Consider the following 20,996-nt stretch of genomic DNA (forward strand, 5'->3'; position numbering starts at 1 on the left):
GATCCCTAAGGAGAAAACCAATTTCCTAACTGAGGAAATGGTTGGGTGAAGTGAATGCGCCATCATTAAAAAGCTATTTAATTCATAATACGAGAGCTGCAGATCACCAGGTCAATCATACAACAAGAAAAAATACATAATTTTTTTTAGCCAACTGCGGTTTTATTCTCTTCGCAATTGCAGAAGCACTTACTGCGCTGAGCGAGAGGGAGAGGGTCTGGAGGATATCTAGCATAGTCTTCAGCACCGTTCCGCTCCAAAGTAAGTGAGGGAACCTTGGAAAGGAAAAAGCAAAAGTTACACATCTGTACAAAAACATCCGTACCTGGAAGACAAACAGGGCGCAGCCTAACTAGAAACATAGAAGACTGACAGCAGAAAAAGACCTCATGATCCATCTAGTCTGCCCTTATACTATTTTCTGTATTTTATCTTAGGATGGATATATGTTTATCCCAGGCATGTTTAAATTCAGCTACTGTGGATTTATCAACCACGTCTGCTGGAAGTTTGTTCCAAGGATCTACTACTCTTTCGGTAAAATAATATTTTCTCACATTGCTTTTGATCTTTCCCCCAACTAACTTCAGATTCTGTCCCCTTGTTCTTGTGTTCACTTTCCTATTAAAAACACTTCCCTCCTGGACCTTATTTAACCCTTTAACATATTTAAATGTTTCGATCATGTCCCCCCCTTTTCCTTCTGTCCTCCAGACTATACAGATTGAGTTCATTCATTCTTTCCTGACAGGTTTTATGCTTAAGACCTTCCACCATTCTTGTAGCCCGTCTTTGGACCTGTTCAATTTTGTCAATATCTTTTTGTAGGAGAGGTCTCCAGAACTGAACATTAGCTGATTGACTAATTTAAACCTTACAGTGGTTCTCAACCTTTCTAATGCTGTGACTCCTTAATTCAGTTCCTCATGTTGTGGTGCCCCCCAACCATAAGTCTAGCGTCAATTCCCCCAACAGAGCTTTAAGCTGATTGGTAGGAAGGTCAGAGGGACACCCCCAGTGTAAACATCTGATTGGCTGGATTGTGAAAATATGTTCCAAGGCACCAGAATAAAAGAATGCTGGCTGGGGAATTCTGGGAGTTGAAGTCCAGATCTCTTCAAGTTGCCAAGGTTGGGAAACACTGGACTAAGCAATGCAGGTTGGTGGGGCCGCGGGGGAGGGCCTTCTCTGTGGCTGCCCCAGCTCTATGGAACCAACTCCCCCCCCCCCCCCCCAATGTCCGTACTACTCCCACCTGGTCTTCCGAAAGGCAGTGAAGACCTGGCTTTGTTGGCAGGCTTGGGGGCTGTGAATAATACCATCTGTCACAGCCAAAGTGCATTGACTGCATAGGTATGTAAGTTTGGTTGATTGGATTGCTATGGGTTTTTATGGGATTTTATAGTTTTATTATTTTAATGTGTTTTGTATTAATATTGACTTCTTCCATTATTGTATTATATTGTGTTTTTATATTGTTGTAAGCCGCTCTGAGTCCCATAGGATTGGACGGCATAGAGGTCAAATGAATTGAATGAATGAATGAATGAATGAATGAATGAATGAATATATGAATGAATATATGAATGAATGAATGAATGAATGAATGAATGAATATATGAATGAATGAATGAATGAATGAATGAATGAATGAATGAATGAATGAATGAATGTTCTATACCAGCGGTAGGCAAAGTTGGCTCTTCTATGATTTGTGGACTTCAACTCCCAGAATTCCTGAGCCAATCATGGCTAGCTCAGGAATTCTGGGAGTTGAAGTCCATATGTCATAGAAGAGGCAACTTTGCCTACCCCTGTCATATACCATTTCGGACAAATGGCTGTCCAAAAACCTCTGGTGTTTTAGCAGCCACAATTTCTAAAAGCAAACCATTCCAGAACTAGAAGACCCAAAACCCACTCTGCCATCAAGTTACTTACTTATGTACTTACTTATCTACAAGACCTGATAGGTATTTATCTGCAACTCGTCTTATTCGCTTATGAATGTGATTAAAGTTGACCAGCAAGAATTTAGCGTGTCTTTCCAGCTCTTCTTCATTTTCTTTCGTTTTGGGCTAATGATCAAAAGGAGAACCATGAAAGTCCTTTATTAGAGTTTGGGGATTATTATTATTATTATTTTAATAACACATCGTGGTTTATTAATTTCTTGAGCAAGCACAAAGTACATCCAATATTTTTGGCTTCCTGAGCTGCACTGAGTGAGGAGGAACATACAAAATATATAATTTACTTTTAGAATATAAAAGTCACATAAATAATGTTAAAAGCAGTACTATTTGCATGCGGCCTGCAGACTGCAGGATGGACACTCCTGTGCCGTACACCAAATTTTCCTAAACTTACATTTTATTTATTTAATTGTTTAAAAAGTTCATTGAACAGTTTTAAAAACAACAACATATAAATATAAAACAGACATATATACAAAATCAAACACAGAAGAACAAAAACACACACAAAAGAAAAAAGATACATAACATCAACATTACATGACATAACCTTAGATAACATAATCTTACAAAACATAAACAAATTTTGTTATTCTTCATTTTGCAGCTTTGTATCTTCTATACTGCTGTATCTCTTTCCTTGAACTTATCTATGTTCACATGTTTCTTAATTTTTACTTATTACTCTTTTCTTTACCTTTTATCCTATCCAAATCTATCTACCCATCCCCTTATATTCTACATACATTACTAATTACTTAAATTTATTTATTTATTTGTTTGTTTGTTTGTTTAATTTGTATGCCGCCCCTCTCTGTGGACTCGGGGCGGCTAACAACAGCGACGAAAACAGAATGTAAAAATCCAATACTAAAACAGCTAAAAACCTTGTTATAAAACCAATCATACATACAAACATACCATGCATAAATTGTAGAAGCCTAGGGGGAAAGATGATCTTAGTTCCCCCATGCCTGACGGCAGAGGTGGGTTTTGAGGAGTTTACAAAAGGCAAGGAGGGTGGGGGCTATTCTAATCTCTAGGGGGAGTTGGTTCCAGAGGGCCGGGGCCGCCACAGAGAAGGCTCTTCCCCTGGGCCCCGCCAACCGACATTGTTTAGTTGACGGGACCCGGAGAAGGCCCACTCTGTGGGACCTAACCAGTCGCTGGGATTCGTGCGGCAGAAGGCGGTCCCTGAGATAATCTGGCCTGGTGCCATGAAGGGCTTTATAGGTCATAACCAACACTTTGAATTGTGACCGGAAACTGATCAGCAACCAATGCAGACTGCGGAGTGTTGGCGTGACATGGGCATATTTAGGGATATTTACAAATTTGCTTTTGTATTCCAACCAATTGTACCTGTTTATGCATATTTTGTAAAACCCTGTTTCCTCTTTTCTTCTAAAAGGGTGAATTCCCCTTTTAGAAGAAAACACAGTGCTCTGAACAAGCCACACACATTTGTTCAGATTCATGACCAGCCTTAAAAGATGTACTGTATAGACTCATTACGTCAAAACCAAAGGAACTGCATCATAGCAGAAATCCTCTGTGTGCCGTGGTGGCGCAATACAGAATACAGCATAGCAGGCTAACTCTGCCAATTGCCAGCAGTTCAATCTTGACCGGCTGAAGGTTGACTCTGCCTTCCATGGTTGATAAAATGAGGATCCAGATTGTTGGGAGAAAGGGCAGTAAAATAGTGTGAAGGGTGATTTCTAGTGCTCTCTATCTATTGCCGCACGAATCCCAGCGACCAGTTAGGTCTCACAGAGTTGGCCTTCTCCGGGTCCCAGCAACTAAACAATGTCGCTTGGCGGGACCCAGCGGAAGAGCCTTCTCTGTGGTGGCCCCGACCCTTTGGAACCAACTCCCCCCAGATATCAGAGTTGCCCCCACCCTCCTTGCCTTTCGTAAGCTCCTTAAAACCCACCTCTGTCATCAGGTATGGGGGAATTGAGACTTTCCCTTCCCCCTAGGCTTATAAAATTTATGCATGGTATGTCAGTATGTACGATTGGTTTCTTAAATTGGGGTTTTTAAAATTAACTTAAATATTAGATTTGTTTACATTGTATTATTATTGCTGTTAGCCGCCCCGAGTCTACGGAGAGGGGCAGCATACAAATCTGATTAATAAATAATAAATAAATAAATTTAAAAACATGCGATATAGCAGCTCCACCAATGTGTCTCAGCAAGGGTAGAGAAATTAATTTGAAATATCACAGGTCTGTGAAATCCAGTACTAAACAAATGCTGGCAAACACACCAGATGGTTTCATTTGAGCGAAATGACAACCACAGTGTACATTTTGATTTGAGAAATTTACCTTTTCTGCCATCATGCTAAGGAAAGCCTCGAAGACCTTATCTGCAACGGCTATCACACACTGCATCATACCTGAAAGAGAGGAAGCAGCAATGTGTTGAAAATAAAAATAAAAAAATGAATTAAAGGACTGGGGCAGCTTAAAAGTGTGCCCAGCATTTCTTACAAGTTATAAAAAACAACAACAACCCACTCATGTGTTTGCTCATGTAATTTTCTTATGTAGAAGATGGCATTTTATTTCATTGTAGGAGATGCAATGGCAATAAAGTACTACTAATATTACTTACTTATTTGCACTCAAACAATTATGCCAAAAATAATAATAATCACATAGAAACATAGAAACATAGAAGTCTGACGGCAGAAAAAGACCTCATGGTCCATCTAGTCTGCCCTTATACTATTTTCTGTATTTTATCTTAGGATGGATATATGTTTATCCCAGGCATGTTTAAATTCAGTTACTGTGGATTTATCTACCACGTCTGCTGGAAGTTTGTTCCAAGGATCTACTACTCTTTCAGTAAAATAATATTTTCTCATGTTGCTTTTGATCTTTCCCCCAACTAACTTCAGATTGTGTCCCCTTGTTCTTGTGTTCACTTTCCTATTAAAAACACTTCCCTCCTGGACCTTATTTAACTCTTATTTAACCCACATCACAAGAGGGCATGGAATTGTGTATTTATTGTGGATACAGGTGCCCACCTGATTTCAGGGTTGCGGAGTAGCCTTACCTGATTTGTCTTTCTGGATAGCTTTGTCCTCAAAGTAATAAAACATTACTTGGAAACGATCTGGGTCTGTTGAACGTAGGACCCTAGCAAACCAGGAATTGGGAGTTAATTTCACCAAGATATACTTGAATTTTTTTTAAATGAATGTGTTCTCCGTCCGTCCATCCATCTCTCTCTCTTTCCCCCATCTCTCTCTCTCTATCATCTATCCATCCATCCATCCCTGTTCATCCCTTTCTTACGAACTTGACAACTGTCAAGATTCATTTAATAAGGGAGGCAAGAAAGGTTGTAAAATGAGGGAAAATAAAGTATCTCGCTTAGCAATGGAAATTTTGGGCTCAACTGTGGTTGTTAAATCGAGGACCACTTGCACCATGGTTGAAAATTGGAGACATATTCCTGCTAGTCTGCAGGTATTACCCCCCCCCCTCCCTTTTTCTTTCTTCCTTTTTCCCCCTTTCTCTTTTTCTCTTTCTTCTCTTTCCTATCTCACTTCTAAACTACCTTTCTTTTCTACGTTACTTCTAAACTACTAAATTCTATAGATATACGAATATTGAATACAAAATAATTATCTATAGACAAATGTATGAAATGAATATACAACAATATATATAAGCTACTGTACAAAAATATTGTTTACCCCCTCCCCCTCCTATTTCTCTTTTTGTACTCCCATCCCCCCTTCCCATTCTTAATAAAAAAAAGAAAGAAAGAAAACTGGAGAGCCATTTTAAACTCAAAGGACACCGGCATCCCATTCTTCCTCCGATCCAGAATTTCACGAGCACAAATATTTCCTCCCCCTTTTGCCCAAGGTAAGTGATGCAAGGTGAAGCGAGCGACTCTGCCAGCCCGGAGGCATTTCAAGAAATACCTCATGCATTCTAGGCGATATACGGAAAGCAGGTAGGTAGACATGGCGAAATCCAATTTGTTGATCAGAGCTGACACTTCAGGAGGTGGATCCAGAAGGTTGATAATGGTGCTTCTCAATTCATTCAGTTCAGCCTAAAGGAAATTTAGGAATAAAATAATAATAATAAACAAGCGATTCGTTGGGGTAGCTGTTTCTGGCAAGAGGTCCACTATTAGCCTCTTAAAGCTTCTAGAGTTGTTAACCTGATCCTACGCAGCTTCTGCTCAGGCAATCTCACACTACTCACAAGAGCCTACAAAACTTTTGCCAGACCCATCCTAGACTACTGCTCATATGTCTGGAACCCATACCACATCTCAGACATCAACATCCTACGAAAATAGACTAGCAATCCTGGGCCTAGAAAGCCTGGAACTACAGCGCCTAAAACACGATTTGAGTATTGCCCACAAGATCATATGCTGCAACGTCCTACCGGTCAATGACTACTTCAGCTTCAACCGCAACAACACAAGAGCACGCAACAAATTCAAACTTAATACGAACCGCTCCAAACTTGACTGTAAAAAATATGATTTCAACAATCGAGTTATCGAAGCGTGGAACCCATTACCGGACTCAATAGTGTCAACCCCTAACCCCCAACATTTCTCCCTTAGACTCTCCACGATTGACCTCTCCAGGTTCCTAAGAGGCCAGTAAGGGGGGGTACATAAGTGCACTGGTGTGCCTTTCGTCCCCTGTCCAATTGTCTTTCCTTTCTCTCACTTATCATATATATTTTCTTTCTTTCATATATCCTCTCCTCTAAGTTCACTTTACCCTTATATATATTACTACATGTCTATTTTTCTTCCTATGTATTTGTGTATTGGACAAATGAATAAATAAATAAATAAAGCTGTCCATGTTCTTGACAAGCGCAGAAGACTTGTCTCCTTCTACCCACAAGCGAGCCGCTCCAGATTTACCCCATAGTAAGATAAATTTCACAAACGAATGCATAAAAAGAAATAAGTAAACGCCGCAGAGCCAAAAAGGCTTGCTGAGAAGCGAGGTTGAATCACCGCTGCAGGAAGGCATCGCTTCTCTCTTTCAAACAACGAGAGTTTGACGAGAGGAACATCAAAGCATTTGGCGACCCAAGGACGGTACTCAAATATTTGAAAAGCAGATCCAAGGGAGAAGACAAACACGGCGTTAGAAGGCTTAGAAGCAGTGAGGAGCAAGGACTGCTGATGCTGAGTAATGCAACTCAACACCTGTCAGGATAAAGGCTGTTAAGCAAAATGAAGAATCTCCCTGGAATGCTTAGTTTGGAGCTTTAATTGTAATTTATTTTTCTTTTCTTTCTTTCTTTCTTTCATCATCCTTCCCTCTATCAACTCTATCTACCTGTCTGTCTGCATTTATTATTCATCCATTATCTATCTATCTATCTATCTATCTATCTATCTATCTATCTATCTATCTATCTATCTATCTATCTATCTATCCATATCTGTCTGTCCATCTATTATATCTATCTATCTATCTATCTATCTATCTATCTATCTATCTATCTATCTATCTATCCATATCTGTCTGTCCATCTATTATATCTATCTATCTATTATCTATCTATCTATCTATCCATCTATATCTATATATTCATATCTATCTATCTATCTATCTATCTATCTATCTATCTATCTATCTATCTATCTATCTATCCATCCATCCATATCTGTCTGTCCATCTATTATATCTATCTATTATCTATCTATCCATCCATCTATATCTATATATTCATATCTGTCTGTCTGTCTGTCTGTCTGTCTGTCTGTCTGTCTATCTATCTATCTATCCATCCATCCATATCTGTCTGTCCATCTATTATATCTATCTATCTATTATCTATCTATCTATCTATCTATCTATCTATCTATCTATCCATCCATCCATCTATATCTATATATTCATATCTATCTATCTATCTATCTATCTATCTATCTATCTATCTATCCATCCATCCATCTATATCTATATATTCATATCTATCTATCTATCTATCTATCTATCTATCTATCTATCTATCTATCTATCCATCCATCCATCCATATCTGTCTGTCCATCTATTATATCTATCTATTATCTATCTATCTATCCATCTATATCTATATATTCATATCTATCTTCTATCTATCTATCCTGCAATATTTATGTTTTTAACAGTGTTTGTTCACATGTGCTGCACATTATCCACTGGCTAAGAAAGGGAAAGGGACAAAGGAGTAGAAGGAACTTACAGACGTGACGGTGTCATTTTTCATGGCAGAGTTGTATTGGAGGACAGAACGAAGGGGCTCTTTGGTGGGAAAAGTCAGGAGAGGTGACTTGGTGGCAATCTCGCAAACACCCTCGTACCACTCTTCGGGCCAGAGACCTGAAATGAGATTTGGAGAAAGGAATTAGAAGCAAAAGAATAGTAAATATTATTTCTGGACTAGGGCAGGAGACCTCCAAGTCACCTGGAGTTTTTTTTTAGATCAACACTCTGGATTCCACTAGAGTCTAATAAAGCTTGTGTTAAACAGCTAGGAACAAGCCCCCATCAAACCACAATGCCTTGTCTAAGGCTTCTTTCAAAACTGTGGTTTAAACAAACCACTGATTCCCAACAGAAACCCCCCCCCCCCAAACAAGTTGGAGCACAAGATTTCAGATCCAAGAAGAAAAGTACTTTTTTTTGTTCCTTCATATTTGTTTGTTTGTTTGTTTGTTTGTTTGTTTATTCATTCATTCATTCATTCATTCATTCATTCATTCATTCATTCATTCATTCATTCGTTCGACTTTATGCCATCCAATCCTGAAGGACTGAGGGTACAATAAAAAAGATACAAAACAATAAAAGAAGTCGAACATTATCTAAGGCTAAAACATTAACAAACTAAAACTCCTTTAAAAACTTATTATGAATATATTATACAGTACTTACTGTAGGTCTTACTTTTCAGCGTTAATTATTGTACTGCAATATTTACAACAATATACAATTACAGTCAAGCCAATACGTTGGCTGAGTTATCCCTGCAAAGTTGTTAAAAACTGATGAAGCTCTTTAAACTATGATACAGGACAGTTGGTCCATCGGTTTTTCTTCTGCACCCAATCAAATTGTTTCTCCCATCATGCAGACTTGAGCCTTACCTGAGCCTTCCACAGCAAATCCCATCAGCACCGAATACAGCCAGAAGTCGCGGAATAGTTTTTGCAATCGTGGTTTGGCTTCCTTGATGGGTGGCAAACGTCTGGTGAGCTAGCAATGAAACAACATGTTTTAAATATTTCTAGGGTGAACAATAAATAGTTCTAAATAAATAAATAGTTTTAAATAGTTCTAGGGCGAACAAGGACAGAAGCACCAGCCTGAAGATGACGGGTGAGACCTCGTCGAAACGTCGCCAGAAATCTCTGAATCCTACACGAGAAGAAACCCGAATATGCCACACCCTTCATACCTGTATTTATTTATTTATTGGATTTGTATGCCGCCCCTCTCCGTAGACTCGGGGCGGCTAACAACAATGATAAAAACAGCATGTAACAATCCAATCCAATACTAAAATAACTTAAAAAAACCTTATTATAAAAACCAAACATACATACAGACATACCATGCGTAAATTGTAAAGGTCTAGGGGTAAAGAATATCTCAGTTCCCCCATGCCTGACGGCAGAGGTGGGTTTTAAGAAGCTTACGAAAGGCAAGGAGGGTGGGGGCAATTCTAATCTCTGGGGGGAGTTGGTTCCAAAGGGCCGGGGCCGCCACAGAGAAGGCTTTTCCCCTGGGTCCCGCCAAACGACATTGTTTAGTTGACGGGACCCGGAGAAGGCCCACTCTGTGGGACCTAACTGGTCGCTCGAATTCGTGCAGCAGGAGGCGGTCCCTGAGATAATCTGGTCCGGTGCCATGAAGGGCTTTATAGGTCATAACCAACACTTTGAATTGTGACCGGAAACTGATCGGCAACCAATGCAGACTGCGGAGTGTTGGTGTAACATGGGCATATTTGGGGAAGCCCATGATTGCTCTCGCAGCTGCATTCTGCACGATCTGAAGTTTCCGAACACTTTTCAAAGGTGGCCCCATGTAGAGAGCATTGCAGTAGTCGAACCTTGAGGTGATGAGAGCATGAGTGACTGTGAATAGTGACTCCCGGTCCAAATAGGGCGAACAAATGTTTAAAATTAAGGGAGACTAGGATGGTACCATTTCGGCCTTGTTCTGGCCTCATCACCTAGCCATACCCTTCCTTACTGGGATTCGATATATATATATATATGACGGTCTTGGTATATTCGGGTTTCTTCCCGTGTAGGATTTGGAAATTTCTGGCAACGTTTTGACGAGGTTTCGCCAGAAATTTCCAAATCCTACACGGGAAGAAACCTGAATATACCAAGACCGTCATACCTGTACCCGTGAAAATCTACGAAAACAAATATATATATATATATAAATGTACGTATATGTATATATGTATGTGTATATATACATATATAATATGTTATAACATATAATTATATAATTATATGTTATATGTATATATAAAATGTGATATGGAAGATAAAAATATTTCTTTGCTCCTATTTGTAGAAGAATTATATATATATATATATACCGTAATCTCCCCCAAAAAAGAATATAACCAGAAACAGAGCAGGAAATCCACTGCCAGAAAACAGCACCCATCAGGAATTTCAGCTGACATGCTGAGTGATTGATTTACAGCATGTTGACTTTAGCAAGCACCCAGCGGCACCAAAGTTCAGACTGAAACATTTACATCTGAACTTTCTTGCAAAAGCCTTTGTGAGCCTTCCCTCCGTCAACAGAAGAGGTAAGGAATATCAATCATCGTTTTGGGGGGAAGAGGTGGATTAAGATAAAATAAAAAATTTAAAAAGCTCAAGGTTTTTCTTAGGGTAAAAAATGAGACAGAGGATTCAGTGGCCGCCACTCATGGCAACAGATTTGTCATTAAAATCTGAGCATACTGTTGCTATGATCAATCAGACAACGATGGAATTCAACCGCTGGATTTTACTGTATTATTTTGCTGCTCAGTATAACAGTGGGGAAAATATGGTGAAAACCAAGGCAGAATAGAGTAGAGTAGAGAAGAGTAGAGTAGCATAGAATAGAATAACAGAGTTGGAAGGGACCTTGGAGGTCTTCTAGTCCAACCCCCTGCTTAGACAGGAACTCCTACACCACTTCAGATAAATGGTTATCCAACATCATCTTAAAAACTTCCAGTGTTGGGGCATTCACAGCTTCTGGAGGCAAGCTGTTCCACTGATCAATTGTTCCAACTGTCAAGAAATTTCTCCTTAATTCTATGTTGCTTCTCTCTTGATTAATTTCCATCCATATTTATTTATTTATTTGTTATTTAGATTTGTATGCAGTAATTGAACCTCGAGGTGATTTATTTATTTATTTATTTATTTATTTATTTATTATTTAGATTTGTATGCCGCCCCTCTCCGCGGACTCGGGGCGGCTCACAGCAAAATATAACAAATCGTAACAAATCCAAATAAATTTAAAATATTTTAAAAAGTTTAAAAAGAACTCCATTTACTAACAAGCACACACACAAACATACCATGCATAAATTGTACATGCCCGGGGGAGGTGTTTCAGTTCCCCCATGCCTGACGGCAAAGGTGGGTTTTAAGGAGTTTACGGAAGGCAGGGAGAGTAGGGGCAGTTCTAATCTCTGGGGGGAGTTGAGGGCATGAGCGACTGTGAGCAATGACTCCCTGTCCAAGTAAGGCCACAACTGGTGCACCAGGCGAACCTGGCCAAACGCCCTCCTTGCCACAGCCGAAAGATGGTGTTCCAATGTTAGCTGTGGATTGAGGCGGATGCCCAAGTTGCGAACCCTCTTTGAGGGGGTCAATAATTTCCCCCCCCCCAAGGGTAATGGACGGACAGATGGGATTGTCCTTGGGAGGCAAAACCCACAGCCACTCCGTCTTGTCTGGGTTGAGTTTGGGCCTGTTGACACCCATCCAGACCACAACAGCCTCCAGGCACCGGCACATCACTTCCACTGCTTCGTTGACTGGACATGGGGTGGAGATGTACAACTGGGTATCATCGGCATATTGATGTTACCTCACCCCATGCCCTTGGATGAGTGCTATCCTGTCTTCCCTGGTCCTTCTCTTCAGTAGACTAGCCAATGCCCAGTTCCTGCAACCGTTCATCGTATATTTTAGCCTGAAGTCCCCTAATCATTGCTCTTCTCTGCACTCTTTCTAGAGTCTCAACATCTTTTTTGTAGCATGGTGCCCAAAACTGGATGTGGTATATTACGTGTGGTCTTACAAGACTTTATAGAGCGGTATTAGTACGTGATCTTGATTGAATCCCTCTGTTAATGCAATTTAGGATTGCATTGGCTTTTTTGGTGTACCGCACACTGTTTGCAATTACAGTGGTACCTTTACTTAAGAACTTAATTCATTCCGTGACCAGGTTCTTAAGTAGAAACGTTTATAAGTAGAAGCAATTTTTCCCATAGGAATCAATGTAAAAGCAAATAATGTGTGCAAAGCCATTAGGAAGGAAATAAAAGCTCGGAATTTGGGTGGGAGGAGGAGGAGGAGGACAGCCGCTGCTGAAGGAAGAAGGGGAGGGAAGGGGAATCCAAAAAATCCAAAACTTTAAGGCTTAAGGGGAAAAAAAGAGGGACTCTGAGACAGGGAGGAGAAGCATGCGCCTCCCATACACCCAGCGCGAGGCTGCCTCCCATACATTGCACTAGAGAGAGAAACCCAGAGGGAATGGCAGGAAACTGGCCGGACCTTCGTGCTGCTGTCAAATTTCCTGGGAAATTTTTCCGGGCTCGTGTTCTTAAGCAGAAAATGGTTCTTGAGAAGAGGCAAAAAAATCTTGAACACCTGGTTCTTATCTAGAAAAGTTCTTAAGTAGAGGCATTCTTAGGTAGAGGTACCACTGTAGTTAATTCAGACAATCCAATCGTATCTACAGGACTTTAGAACCCAAATTGTACTTTTCCTATACAGAGAGAATTGAGTTCAGAAAATCATGTAAAACTTCTGCCAATCCTCTTGTCTAGATCTCATTGGAAGGACTCTGTTGCCAGCTCAAAGAAGATGAAGTTCTTTTGGGGCTCAGCGGCCTTCTCCCTCACCATCTCCTTGGTCTGGTGTGGCATCAAGGACCTTCAAGGGCACTTCGATCAAGTGGACGAGGAGGCCCAATCCCTCCACCCTCGCGGCCTCCTCAGGAACGAAACCATTTGGATGTCGAACCTGCCCCCTGAATTCCACCAAGAAAACACCGTGACCAACGACTTGAGTGTGGAAGGAGAGGAGGAGGAGGAGGAGGACTACCTGGACTTCGACAAGATCTTAGGCGAAGATGACGACTACATCGATATCATCGATAAGATTCCGGAAACGAATTATCACGTCGAGCAAGGAAACATCCTGACCCTCTTTCAGGGGAAGACCAGAATCCAACGTCTCAACATCCTGAACGCCCATTTCGGCTTTGATCTTTACCGAAGCCTTCGGAACCGCGTCAATGCTTCTGATAATATCTTCTTGGCGCCGGTCGGCATCTCCACCGCCATGGCCATGGTTTCGTTTGGACTGGGAGGCCAAACCCTGGAGGAAGTCTGGGACGCTCTAGGTTTCACGGAGTTTGTGAACGCCAGTTCCACCTACGACCGCATGACGATTCACAACCTCTTCCGCAAACTCACACACCGTCTCTTCCGGAGGAATTTTGGCTACACCCTCAGGTCGGTCAACGACCTCTACATCCAAAGGCAGTTTCCCATCCTGAACGAGTTCAAGGACAACATGAAAAAATACTACTTTGCGGAGGCTCAGCTGGCCGACTTCTCTGACTCCACCTTCGTTAGTAACGCTAACGAGCGAATCACGAAGCTCACCAAAGGCTTAATTAAAGACGCGCTCATTAGCGTACCTCCTGAGACGCTCGTGATGATCCTCAACTGCTTGTACTTCAAAGGTAAAGCAAGAAATATCAGCAGTCGGGGGTCCATACATAGAGAGCAGTGATGCGTGCATGTGTCCACACCCCTCCCCCCACTTTCTCTATCTATCTATCTATCTATCTATCTATCTATCTATCTATCTATCTATCTATCTATCCATCCATCTACCTACCTACCAACCTACCTATCTATCTATTCATCTATCTATTCATCTATCTACCTACCTACCTACCTATCCATCCATCCATCTATCTACCTACCTACCTATCTATCTATTCATCTATCTATTTATCTACCTACCTACCTACCTATCTATCTATCTATCCATCCACCCATCCATCACTCTACTAAACAAACAATTTCCTCAACAACACTGTCAGACTTTTTACTATATCTGCACTTCTATTCTACGTACTAGTTTTTCTCATAATTCCTATCATCCTTTTCCCCCCACTTAGGACAGTATGACTGTCACTTGTTGCTTGTATCCTAAGATTTTTATTAATATTGATTGTTTCTTCGTTGCTTATTTGACCCCTATGACAATCATTAAGTGTTGTGCCACATGATTCTTGACAAATGTATCTTTTTCTTTTATGTACGCTAAGAACATACGCACCTAGACAAATTCCTTGTGTGTCCAATCACACTTGGCCAATAAAATTCTATTCTATTCTATTCTATTCTATTCTATTCATCTATCTATCTATCTATCTATCTAATCATTCTATCTATCTATCTATCTATCTATCTATCTATCTATCTATCTATCTATCTAATAATTCTATCTAATAATTCTATCTATCTATCTATCTATCTATCTATCTATCTATCTATCTATCTAATAATTCTATCTATCTAATAATTCTATTTATCTACCTACCTACCTACCTACCTACTTACCTATTTATTTATTTATTCTCCTGAGACTCATGTGCAAACCCTGTGCACTGCCCTCCGCGCTTCCCTTTCTGAAGCCTGGTAGGTGGGGAAAATAGTCCCCCAATGGACAAACCGGAAGTTTAGAAAAACACACTCCTGGTTTGCCCATTGTGCTGTTTTTTTGGCACTCCAGACATTCAGGAAGCTTCCCTGAGCTCTCCGGAGTGCAAAACCCCCCAGCACAACGGCAAACCGGAAGTGTGTTTTTCCAAACTTCCAGTTTGTCCGATGGGGATTTTTTTTTTTTGCCTCCGGGGCTTCAGGGAAGCTACCCTGAAGAGTCCAAAGGGTGAAACGGCCAGCGCACTCATGCACATCTGTGCACATGGAATCTCTGGGATATAACATAGACTAATAAGTGGAGTGGAAGGGATCTTGGGAGATCCTACTACCGCACGAATCCCAGCGGCTGATAAGGTCCCACAGAGTTGGCTTTCTCCAGGTCTCGTCGACTAAACAATGTCGTCTGGCGGGCCCCAGGGGAAGAGCCTTCTCTGTGGCAGCCCCGGCCCTCTGGAATCAACTTCCCCCGGAGATTAGAACTGCCCCCACCCTCCTTGCCTTTCGTAAATTACTCAAGACTCACTTATACCGCCAGGCATGGGGGAGTTGAGACACCTTTCCCCCAGGCTTCTTTATATTTTGTTTCATGTTTGGTATGAATGTGCTGTTTGGTTTTTTAAATATATGATAGGGTTTTATATGCTTCTTTTAATATTAGATTTGTTTTCTTATAATATTGTTTTTATTGTTGTGAGCCGCCCCGAGTCTTCGGAGAGGGGTGGCATACAAATCTAATAAATAATAATAATAATAATAATAATAATAATAATAATAATAATAATAATAACAACAATAATATTCATCATCATCATCATCTTCTAGTCTAGTGAAGGCAGAAGAGCATGTGTGTGTTTGATTTCTTTCCCTTGGACTGTTACGAATTGCCTGAGCCCAGTCAGGCAGAACAGCTAGTTTGGACTGGGGGGGGGGGGGGGGAGAGAGAGAGAGAGGGGGGGGGGAGAGCTACATTCAGAGTATAAGACGCACCCAAATTATCAGCCTCTTTTAGGGAGGAACAAGGTGCGTCTTATACTGTACTCCAAAAATACGGTACATTTCGGGGCTCGACTGTGGTCGTTAAGTGGGGGCCTTCTTGTCAAAGTAGGAGAAACAGTTAAACGCGATCAGCCCCGGGAGAAAAAAGAATGACAAACTCATCTTTGTGTTGTTGTCAACCAGGAACCTGGGAAAACAAGTTTCCGGTGGAGGCGACCTACAAACAGACCTTCCGGTTGAACGAGAAAGAGACGGTGAAGGTGCCTATGATGAAGGTCAAAGGCAGCTTCTTGGCTACCGAGGACAACGAGCTCGATTGCAGGGTGCTACAACTGCCCTACGTGGGGAACGTCAGCATGTTGGTTGTGCTGCCCTACAAGCTGTCTGGCTTGAAGGCCCTGGAGAACCAACTGAGCCCCCAGGTGGTCGAGCGGTGGCAGGAGAGCATGACCAACAGGTATCCTATAGCCGCGGCAATCCTACATGGCCTAAGTATCTCACACGGTCTGATTCCAGTCTCAAAACGATTACTATGGTGTGGGATCAAGCTAGGAAGCAAGAGACCAGGAGTTCTAGTTCTATCTTAGGTGCGAAAGCCCAGCTGCGAAAGCCCAGTGTGACTTTGGGCCAATCAAAAGGAGGAGGGTGAGCCAGCGGTGGGCTCGTAAGTTCTTGCGGGACTAGTGCGATTTTGCTGCTGCACCTGTGGAAGAAGCAAAATCGCACACGGAGCCACAGGCGTGCCCGTGTTTCAGCATGTGCAGAAGCAAAAAAAACCTCGCTGAATCAGGGACACACCTGCGGCTGTGCGTGATTTTGCTTCCTCCACAGGTGCAGCAGCAAAATCCCGCTGGTCCCACGAGAACTTATGAGCCGCGGCGGCAAGCACAATTTAGCGTTCCGGCTCGTAGCCCACAGCTGGGGTGTGTTCTAGTCCAAGCTTAAGCATGGAAATCAGCTAGGTGACTTTTGGGCCAATCAATATGAGTCTGAGTTCTAGTTCCACTTTAGGCAGGAAAGCCAGCTGGGTGATGTTTGGGCCAATCACCAGGAGCCTGGGAGTTCTAGTTCCACCTTAGGCAGGAAAGCCAGTTGGAGGACTTTTGAGCCAATCACCAGGAGCCTGGGAGTTCTAGTTCCACCTTAGGCAGGAAAGCCAGTTGGAGGACTTTTGAGCCAATCACCAGGACACTGGGAGTTCTAGTTCCACCTTAGGCAGGAAAGCCAGTTGGAGGACTTTTGAGCCAATCACCAGGACACTGGGAGTTCTAGTTCCACCTTAGGCAGGAAAGCCAGTTGGAGGACTTTTGAGCCAATCACCAGGACACTGGGAGTTCTAGTTCCACCTTAGGCAGGAAAGCCAGTTGGAGGACTTTTGAGCCAATCACTAGGACACTGGGAGTTCTAGTTCCACCTTAGGCAGGAAAGCCAGTTGGAGGACTTTTGAGCCAATCACCAGGACACTGGGAGTTCTAGTTCCACCTTAGGCAGGAAAGCCAGTTGGAGGACTTTTGAGCCAATCACCAGGACACTGGGAGTTCTAGTTCCACCTTAGGCAGGAAAGCCAGTTGGAGGACTTTTGAGCCAATCACCAGGAGCCTGGGAGTTCTAGTTCCACCTTAGGCAGGAAAGCCAGTTGGAGGACTTTTGAGCCAATCACCAGGAGCCTGGGAGTTCTAGTTCCATCTTAGGCAGGAAAGCCAGTTGGAGGACTTTTGAGCCAATCACCAGGAGCCTGGAAGTTCCAGTTCCACCTTAGGCAGGAAAGCCAGTTGGAGGACTTTTGAGCCAATCACCAGGACACTGGGAGTTCTAGTTCCACCTTAGGCAGGAAAGCCAGTTGGAGGACTTTTGAGCCAATCACCAGGACACTGGGAGTTCTAGTTCCACCTTAGGCAGGAAAGCCAGTTGGAGGACCTTTGAGCCAATCACCAGGAGCCTGGGAGTTCTAGTTCCACCTTAGGCAGGAAAGCCAGTTGGAGGACTTTGGGGCCAGTCACCAGGTGTTCTAGTTCCACCTTAGACAGGAAAGGCCATCGGAGGACTTTTGGGGCCAGTCGCCAAAAGACTGGTGCCTAACAAATTTAAATTTAGCCGCTCTGAGCGGCGTATAAATACAATAAAGAAAGAAAAAATAATACAACCAACAAACAAACTGACTTGAATCAATTCAAGCTTAACTTCTAATTCTCTCTCTAGAACCCGAGAAGTTGTGATGCCCAGATTTAAGCTGGAGAAGAGCTACGACTTGATCGGACATCTGAAAGCGATGGGGATCGAGGAGCTGTTCACCCAGCGTGGCAACTACTCCGGCATCTCAGAGGAAAAGATCACCATCGATAAGGTAATCCAGTGTTGGCGCAAATTAAAACTCCTGAGATTTTTAAACTTAATTTTAAGTTAATTTTTTAAAACTTTGTGTGAGGGGAGAAGGAGGGGGAGAATTATTCTGTTCGGGCCCGTTTAGGTTTAGGTGCTGTGGTCAGAAAGGTTCTATTATTTTGAGATCGGTCAATGGGTAGTTCAGGAAAAAGGAGCGTATCGGAGAGCGAAAGATGGACACAGAGAAAAGGGAGAGAGAAAAAAAAGGCAGGTTAGAAAATTACTGGTCAGGTACACGGCTGAGCTATAGAAACACAGATAGAAAGTTTATTGATTTACCTAATTATTCAATTTTTATGCCATCTTTATTACTTTATAAAAATACCTCAAGACAGCAAACATACATTGTACTCTTGCCTCCTCCTCCTCTTTTTCCCGTAACAACTCTGAGGGCTAAGAGGGGGACTGGCCCAAAGTAATTGAGCTGGGTTTCATGGCTAAGGCAGGACTAGAACTCCTGGTCCCCTGGTGATTGGCCCAGTCAACCAACTGGCTGTTATGCCTAAGGCGGAAGTAGAACTTCCAGTCTCCTGGTGATTGATCCAAAATGATCCAGTTGAGAACTCAAGATCTCTTGATGATTGGCCCAAAGTCACCCATCTGACCTTCATGCCTAAGGCAGGACTAGAACTCCTAGTCTCCTGATGGTTGGCCCAAAGTCACCCAGCCTACTTTTATGTCAAAGGTGGGACTAGAACTCCCAGTCTCCTGGTGATTGGATGCAAAATCACCCAGTTGGCGGAATGAGAACTCAGGATCTCTTGATGATAGGCTCAAAGTCACCCAGCTGACTTCCATATTACTGTATAATAATAATAATAATTTATTGGATTTGTATGCCGCCCCTCTCCGCAGACTCAGGGCAGCTAGCAACAATAATAAACACAACATGTACAATCCAATAATAAAAAAACAACTAAAAACCCCTATTATAAAACCAGACATACACACAAACATACCATGCATAACTTGTAATGGCCTAGGGGGAAGAGCTATCTCAAATCCCCCATGCCTGGCGGTATAAATGAGTCTTGGCTGCTTGGCTGCATAGCTAGAGGTATAACAAGCAGGAAGAGGGAGCTTATGATCCCGCTATATAGAATGCTAGTGAGACCCCATTTGGAATACTGTGTTCAGTTCTGGAGGCCTCACCTACAAAAAGATATTGACAAAATTGAACGGGTCCAAAGACGGGCTACAAGAATGGTGGAAGGTCTTAAGCATAAAACGTATCAGGAAAGACTTCATGAACTCCATCTGTATAGTCTGGAGGACAGAAGGAAAAGGGGGGACATGATCGAAACATTTAAATATATTAAAGGGTTAAATAAGGTCCAGGAGGGAAGTGTTTTTAATAGCAAAGTGAACACAAGAACAAGGGGACACAATCTGAAGTTGGGGGAAAGATCAAAAGCAACACGAGAAAATATTATTTTAATGAAAGAGTAGTAGATCCTTGGAACAAACTTCCAGCAGACGTGGTAGATAAATCCACAGTCACTGAATTTAAACATGCCTGGGATAAACATATATCCATCGTAAGATAAAATACAGGAAATAGTATAAGGGCAGACTAGATGGACCATGAGGTCTTTTTCTGCCGTCAGACTTCTATGTTTCTATGTTCCTTGAGTAGTTTACGAAAGACATGCCTAAGGAGGGACTAGAACTCCCAGTCTCCCGGTTTCCATTTCAGCGCCTTCACCCCCTTTATCACGCTTCTTTGGTGCTACTTGTGACTGTTCAACCTTCCTTTCGACAGATCAATCACCAAGGGACCATCACGGTGAACGAAGAAGGCACCGAGGCTGCCTCCGTGACCATCGTGGGGTTTATGCCCCTTTCGGCTCAAATCCGTTTTGTCATCGATCACCCTTTCCTCTTCCTGATCTACGAACACCGTACCAGCTGTCTGCTCTTCATGGGGAGAGTTTCCAACCCCAGCAAGCACTAAGTGGGAGAATCACAACGAGTGCGCGCTGAAAAACCCGGGATTTTTTTACGCAATTACTGGTTTTCTCGATAGGCAGAGGTAGAGCTCAGGTGAATCACAGCTTTCCTTCCCCCTCTTTCTCCCAAAGCTGGGACAGGTAGTCCTCGACTTAACGACCACCGTTGAGCCCAAACGGGTCTGTCGCTAAGTGAAACGTTCGTGAAGTGAGCTTCGACCCATTTTGCCATCTTTCTCACCATGAATCGTTGCCGTGCTCAACTTTAGCCACAGGATTGTTAAGCGAATCTGGCTTTCCCCCGTGGACTCTGCTTGTCGGATGGTCGCAAAAATGGGATCCCGTGACCATCATAAATAGAAACCAGCTGCCAATTTTGATCCACGCGGCCATGAAGATGTTTGCAACGGTCGTAAGTGCGAAAAACGGTCCTGAGTCTCTTTTTTCCCCAGTGTCCTTGTAACTTGGAACGGTCACTAAATGAACTGTCGTAAGTCGAGGATTACCTGTATCTGCCAGATGTGCTAAGGTGGTCAACTGCAGAATAGCTGCCTCAACACATCTGTCCAATGCCCTGTTGGGGAAAGTACTTGTTCGCTAAGGATTGTGCAACGTTGCCTGAAAAAAAATATTACCGAACGGGATGATTAAATAAGAATTTGTAATGCGTCGCTATTGCCCT

The 20,996-nt window shown here is 42.4% G+C and overlaps 2 protein-coding genes across 4 annotated transcripts in view; one reads left to right on the forward strand and one right to left on the reverse strand.

Annotated features, from left to right (window-relative positions):
• PI4KA (phosphatidylinositol 4-kinase alpha) overlaps positions 1 to 20,996 on the reverse strand; it is a 113,367-nt gene that overhangs the window by 47,145 nt on the left and 45,226 nt on the right. For all 3 annotated transcript variants that reach the window (XM_070762829.1, XM_070762827.1, XM_070762828.1), the window contains exons 20-26: positions 9,127 to 9,235; positions 8,223 to 8,359; positions 5,932 to 6,065; positions 5,052 to 5,134; positions 4,313 to 4,383; positions 1,954 to 2,078; positions 194 to 275 (exon numbers count right to left, since the gene is read on the reverse strand). In XM_070762829.1, coding sequence (XP_070618930.1) covers positions 194 to 275; positions 1,954 to 2,078; positions 4,313 to 4,383; positions 5,052 to 5,134; positions 5,932 to 6,065; positions 8,223 to 8,359; positions 9,127 to 9,235 — 741 coding nt within the window. The remainder of the gene's footprint in view (positions 1 to 193; positions 276 to 1,953; positions 2,079 to 4,312; positions 4,384 to 5,051; positions 5,135 to 5,931; positions 6,066 to 8,222; positions 8,360 to 9,126; positions 9,236 to 20,996) is intronic.
• SERPIND1 (serpin family D member 1) lies at positions 10,755 to 20,984 on the forward strand. The gene is made up of 5 exons (XM_070762826.1): positions 10,755 to 10,820; positions 13,074 to 13,996; positions 16,167 to 16,440; positions 18,183 to 18,327; positions 20,128 to 20,984. The coding sequence occupies exons 2-5, from the start codon at positions 13,111 to 13,113 to the stop codon at positions 20,317 to 20,319; spliced, it is 1,497 nt and encodes a 498-aa protein (XP_070618927.1). The 5' UTR covers positions 10,755 to 10,820; positions 13,074 to 13,110; the 3' UTR covers positions 20,320 to 20,984.

Source organism: Erythrolamprus reginae, chromosome 10 (assembly GCF_031021105.1).
Source record: "Erythrolamprus reginae isolate rEryReg1 chromosome 10, rEryReg1.hap1, whole genome shotgun sequence".
NCBI classification, from domain to species: domain Eukaryota; kingdom Metazoa; phylum Chordata; class Lepidosauria; order Squamata; family Dipsadidae; genus Erythrolamprus; species Erythrolamprus reginae.

Bases quoted from the DNA above. Each gene is read 5' to 3' on its own strand.
- SERPIND1 (XM_070762826.1), top strand. From the start codon at position 13,111: ATGAAGTTCTTTTGGGGCTCAGCGGCCTTCTCCCTCACCATCTCCTTG. The intron at 13,997-16,166 runs GTAAAGCAAGAA...GTTGTCAACCAG, and splicing joins CAACTGCTTGTACTTCAAAG to GAACCTGGGAAAACAAGTTT. The intron at 18,328-20,127 runs GTAATCCAGTGT...TCCTTTCGACAG, and splicing joins AAAAGATCACCATCGATAAG to ATCAATCACCAAGGGACCAT.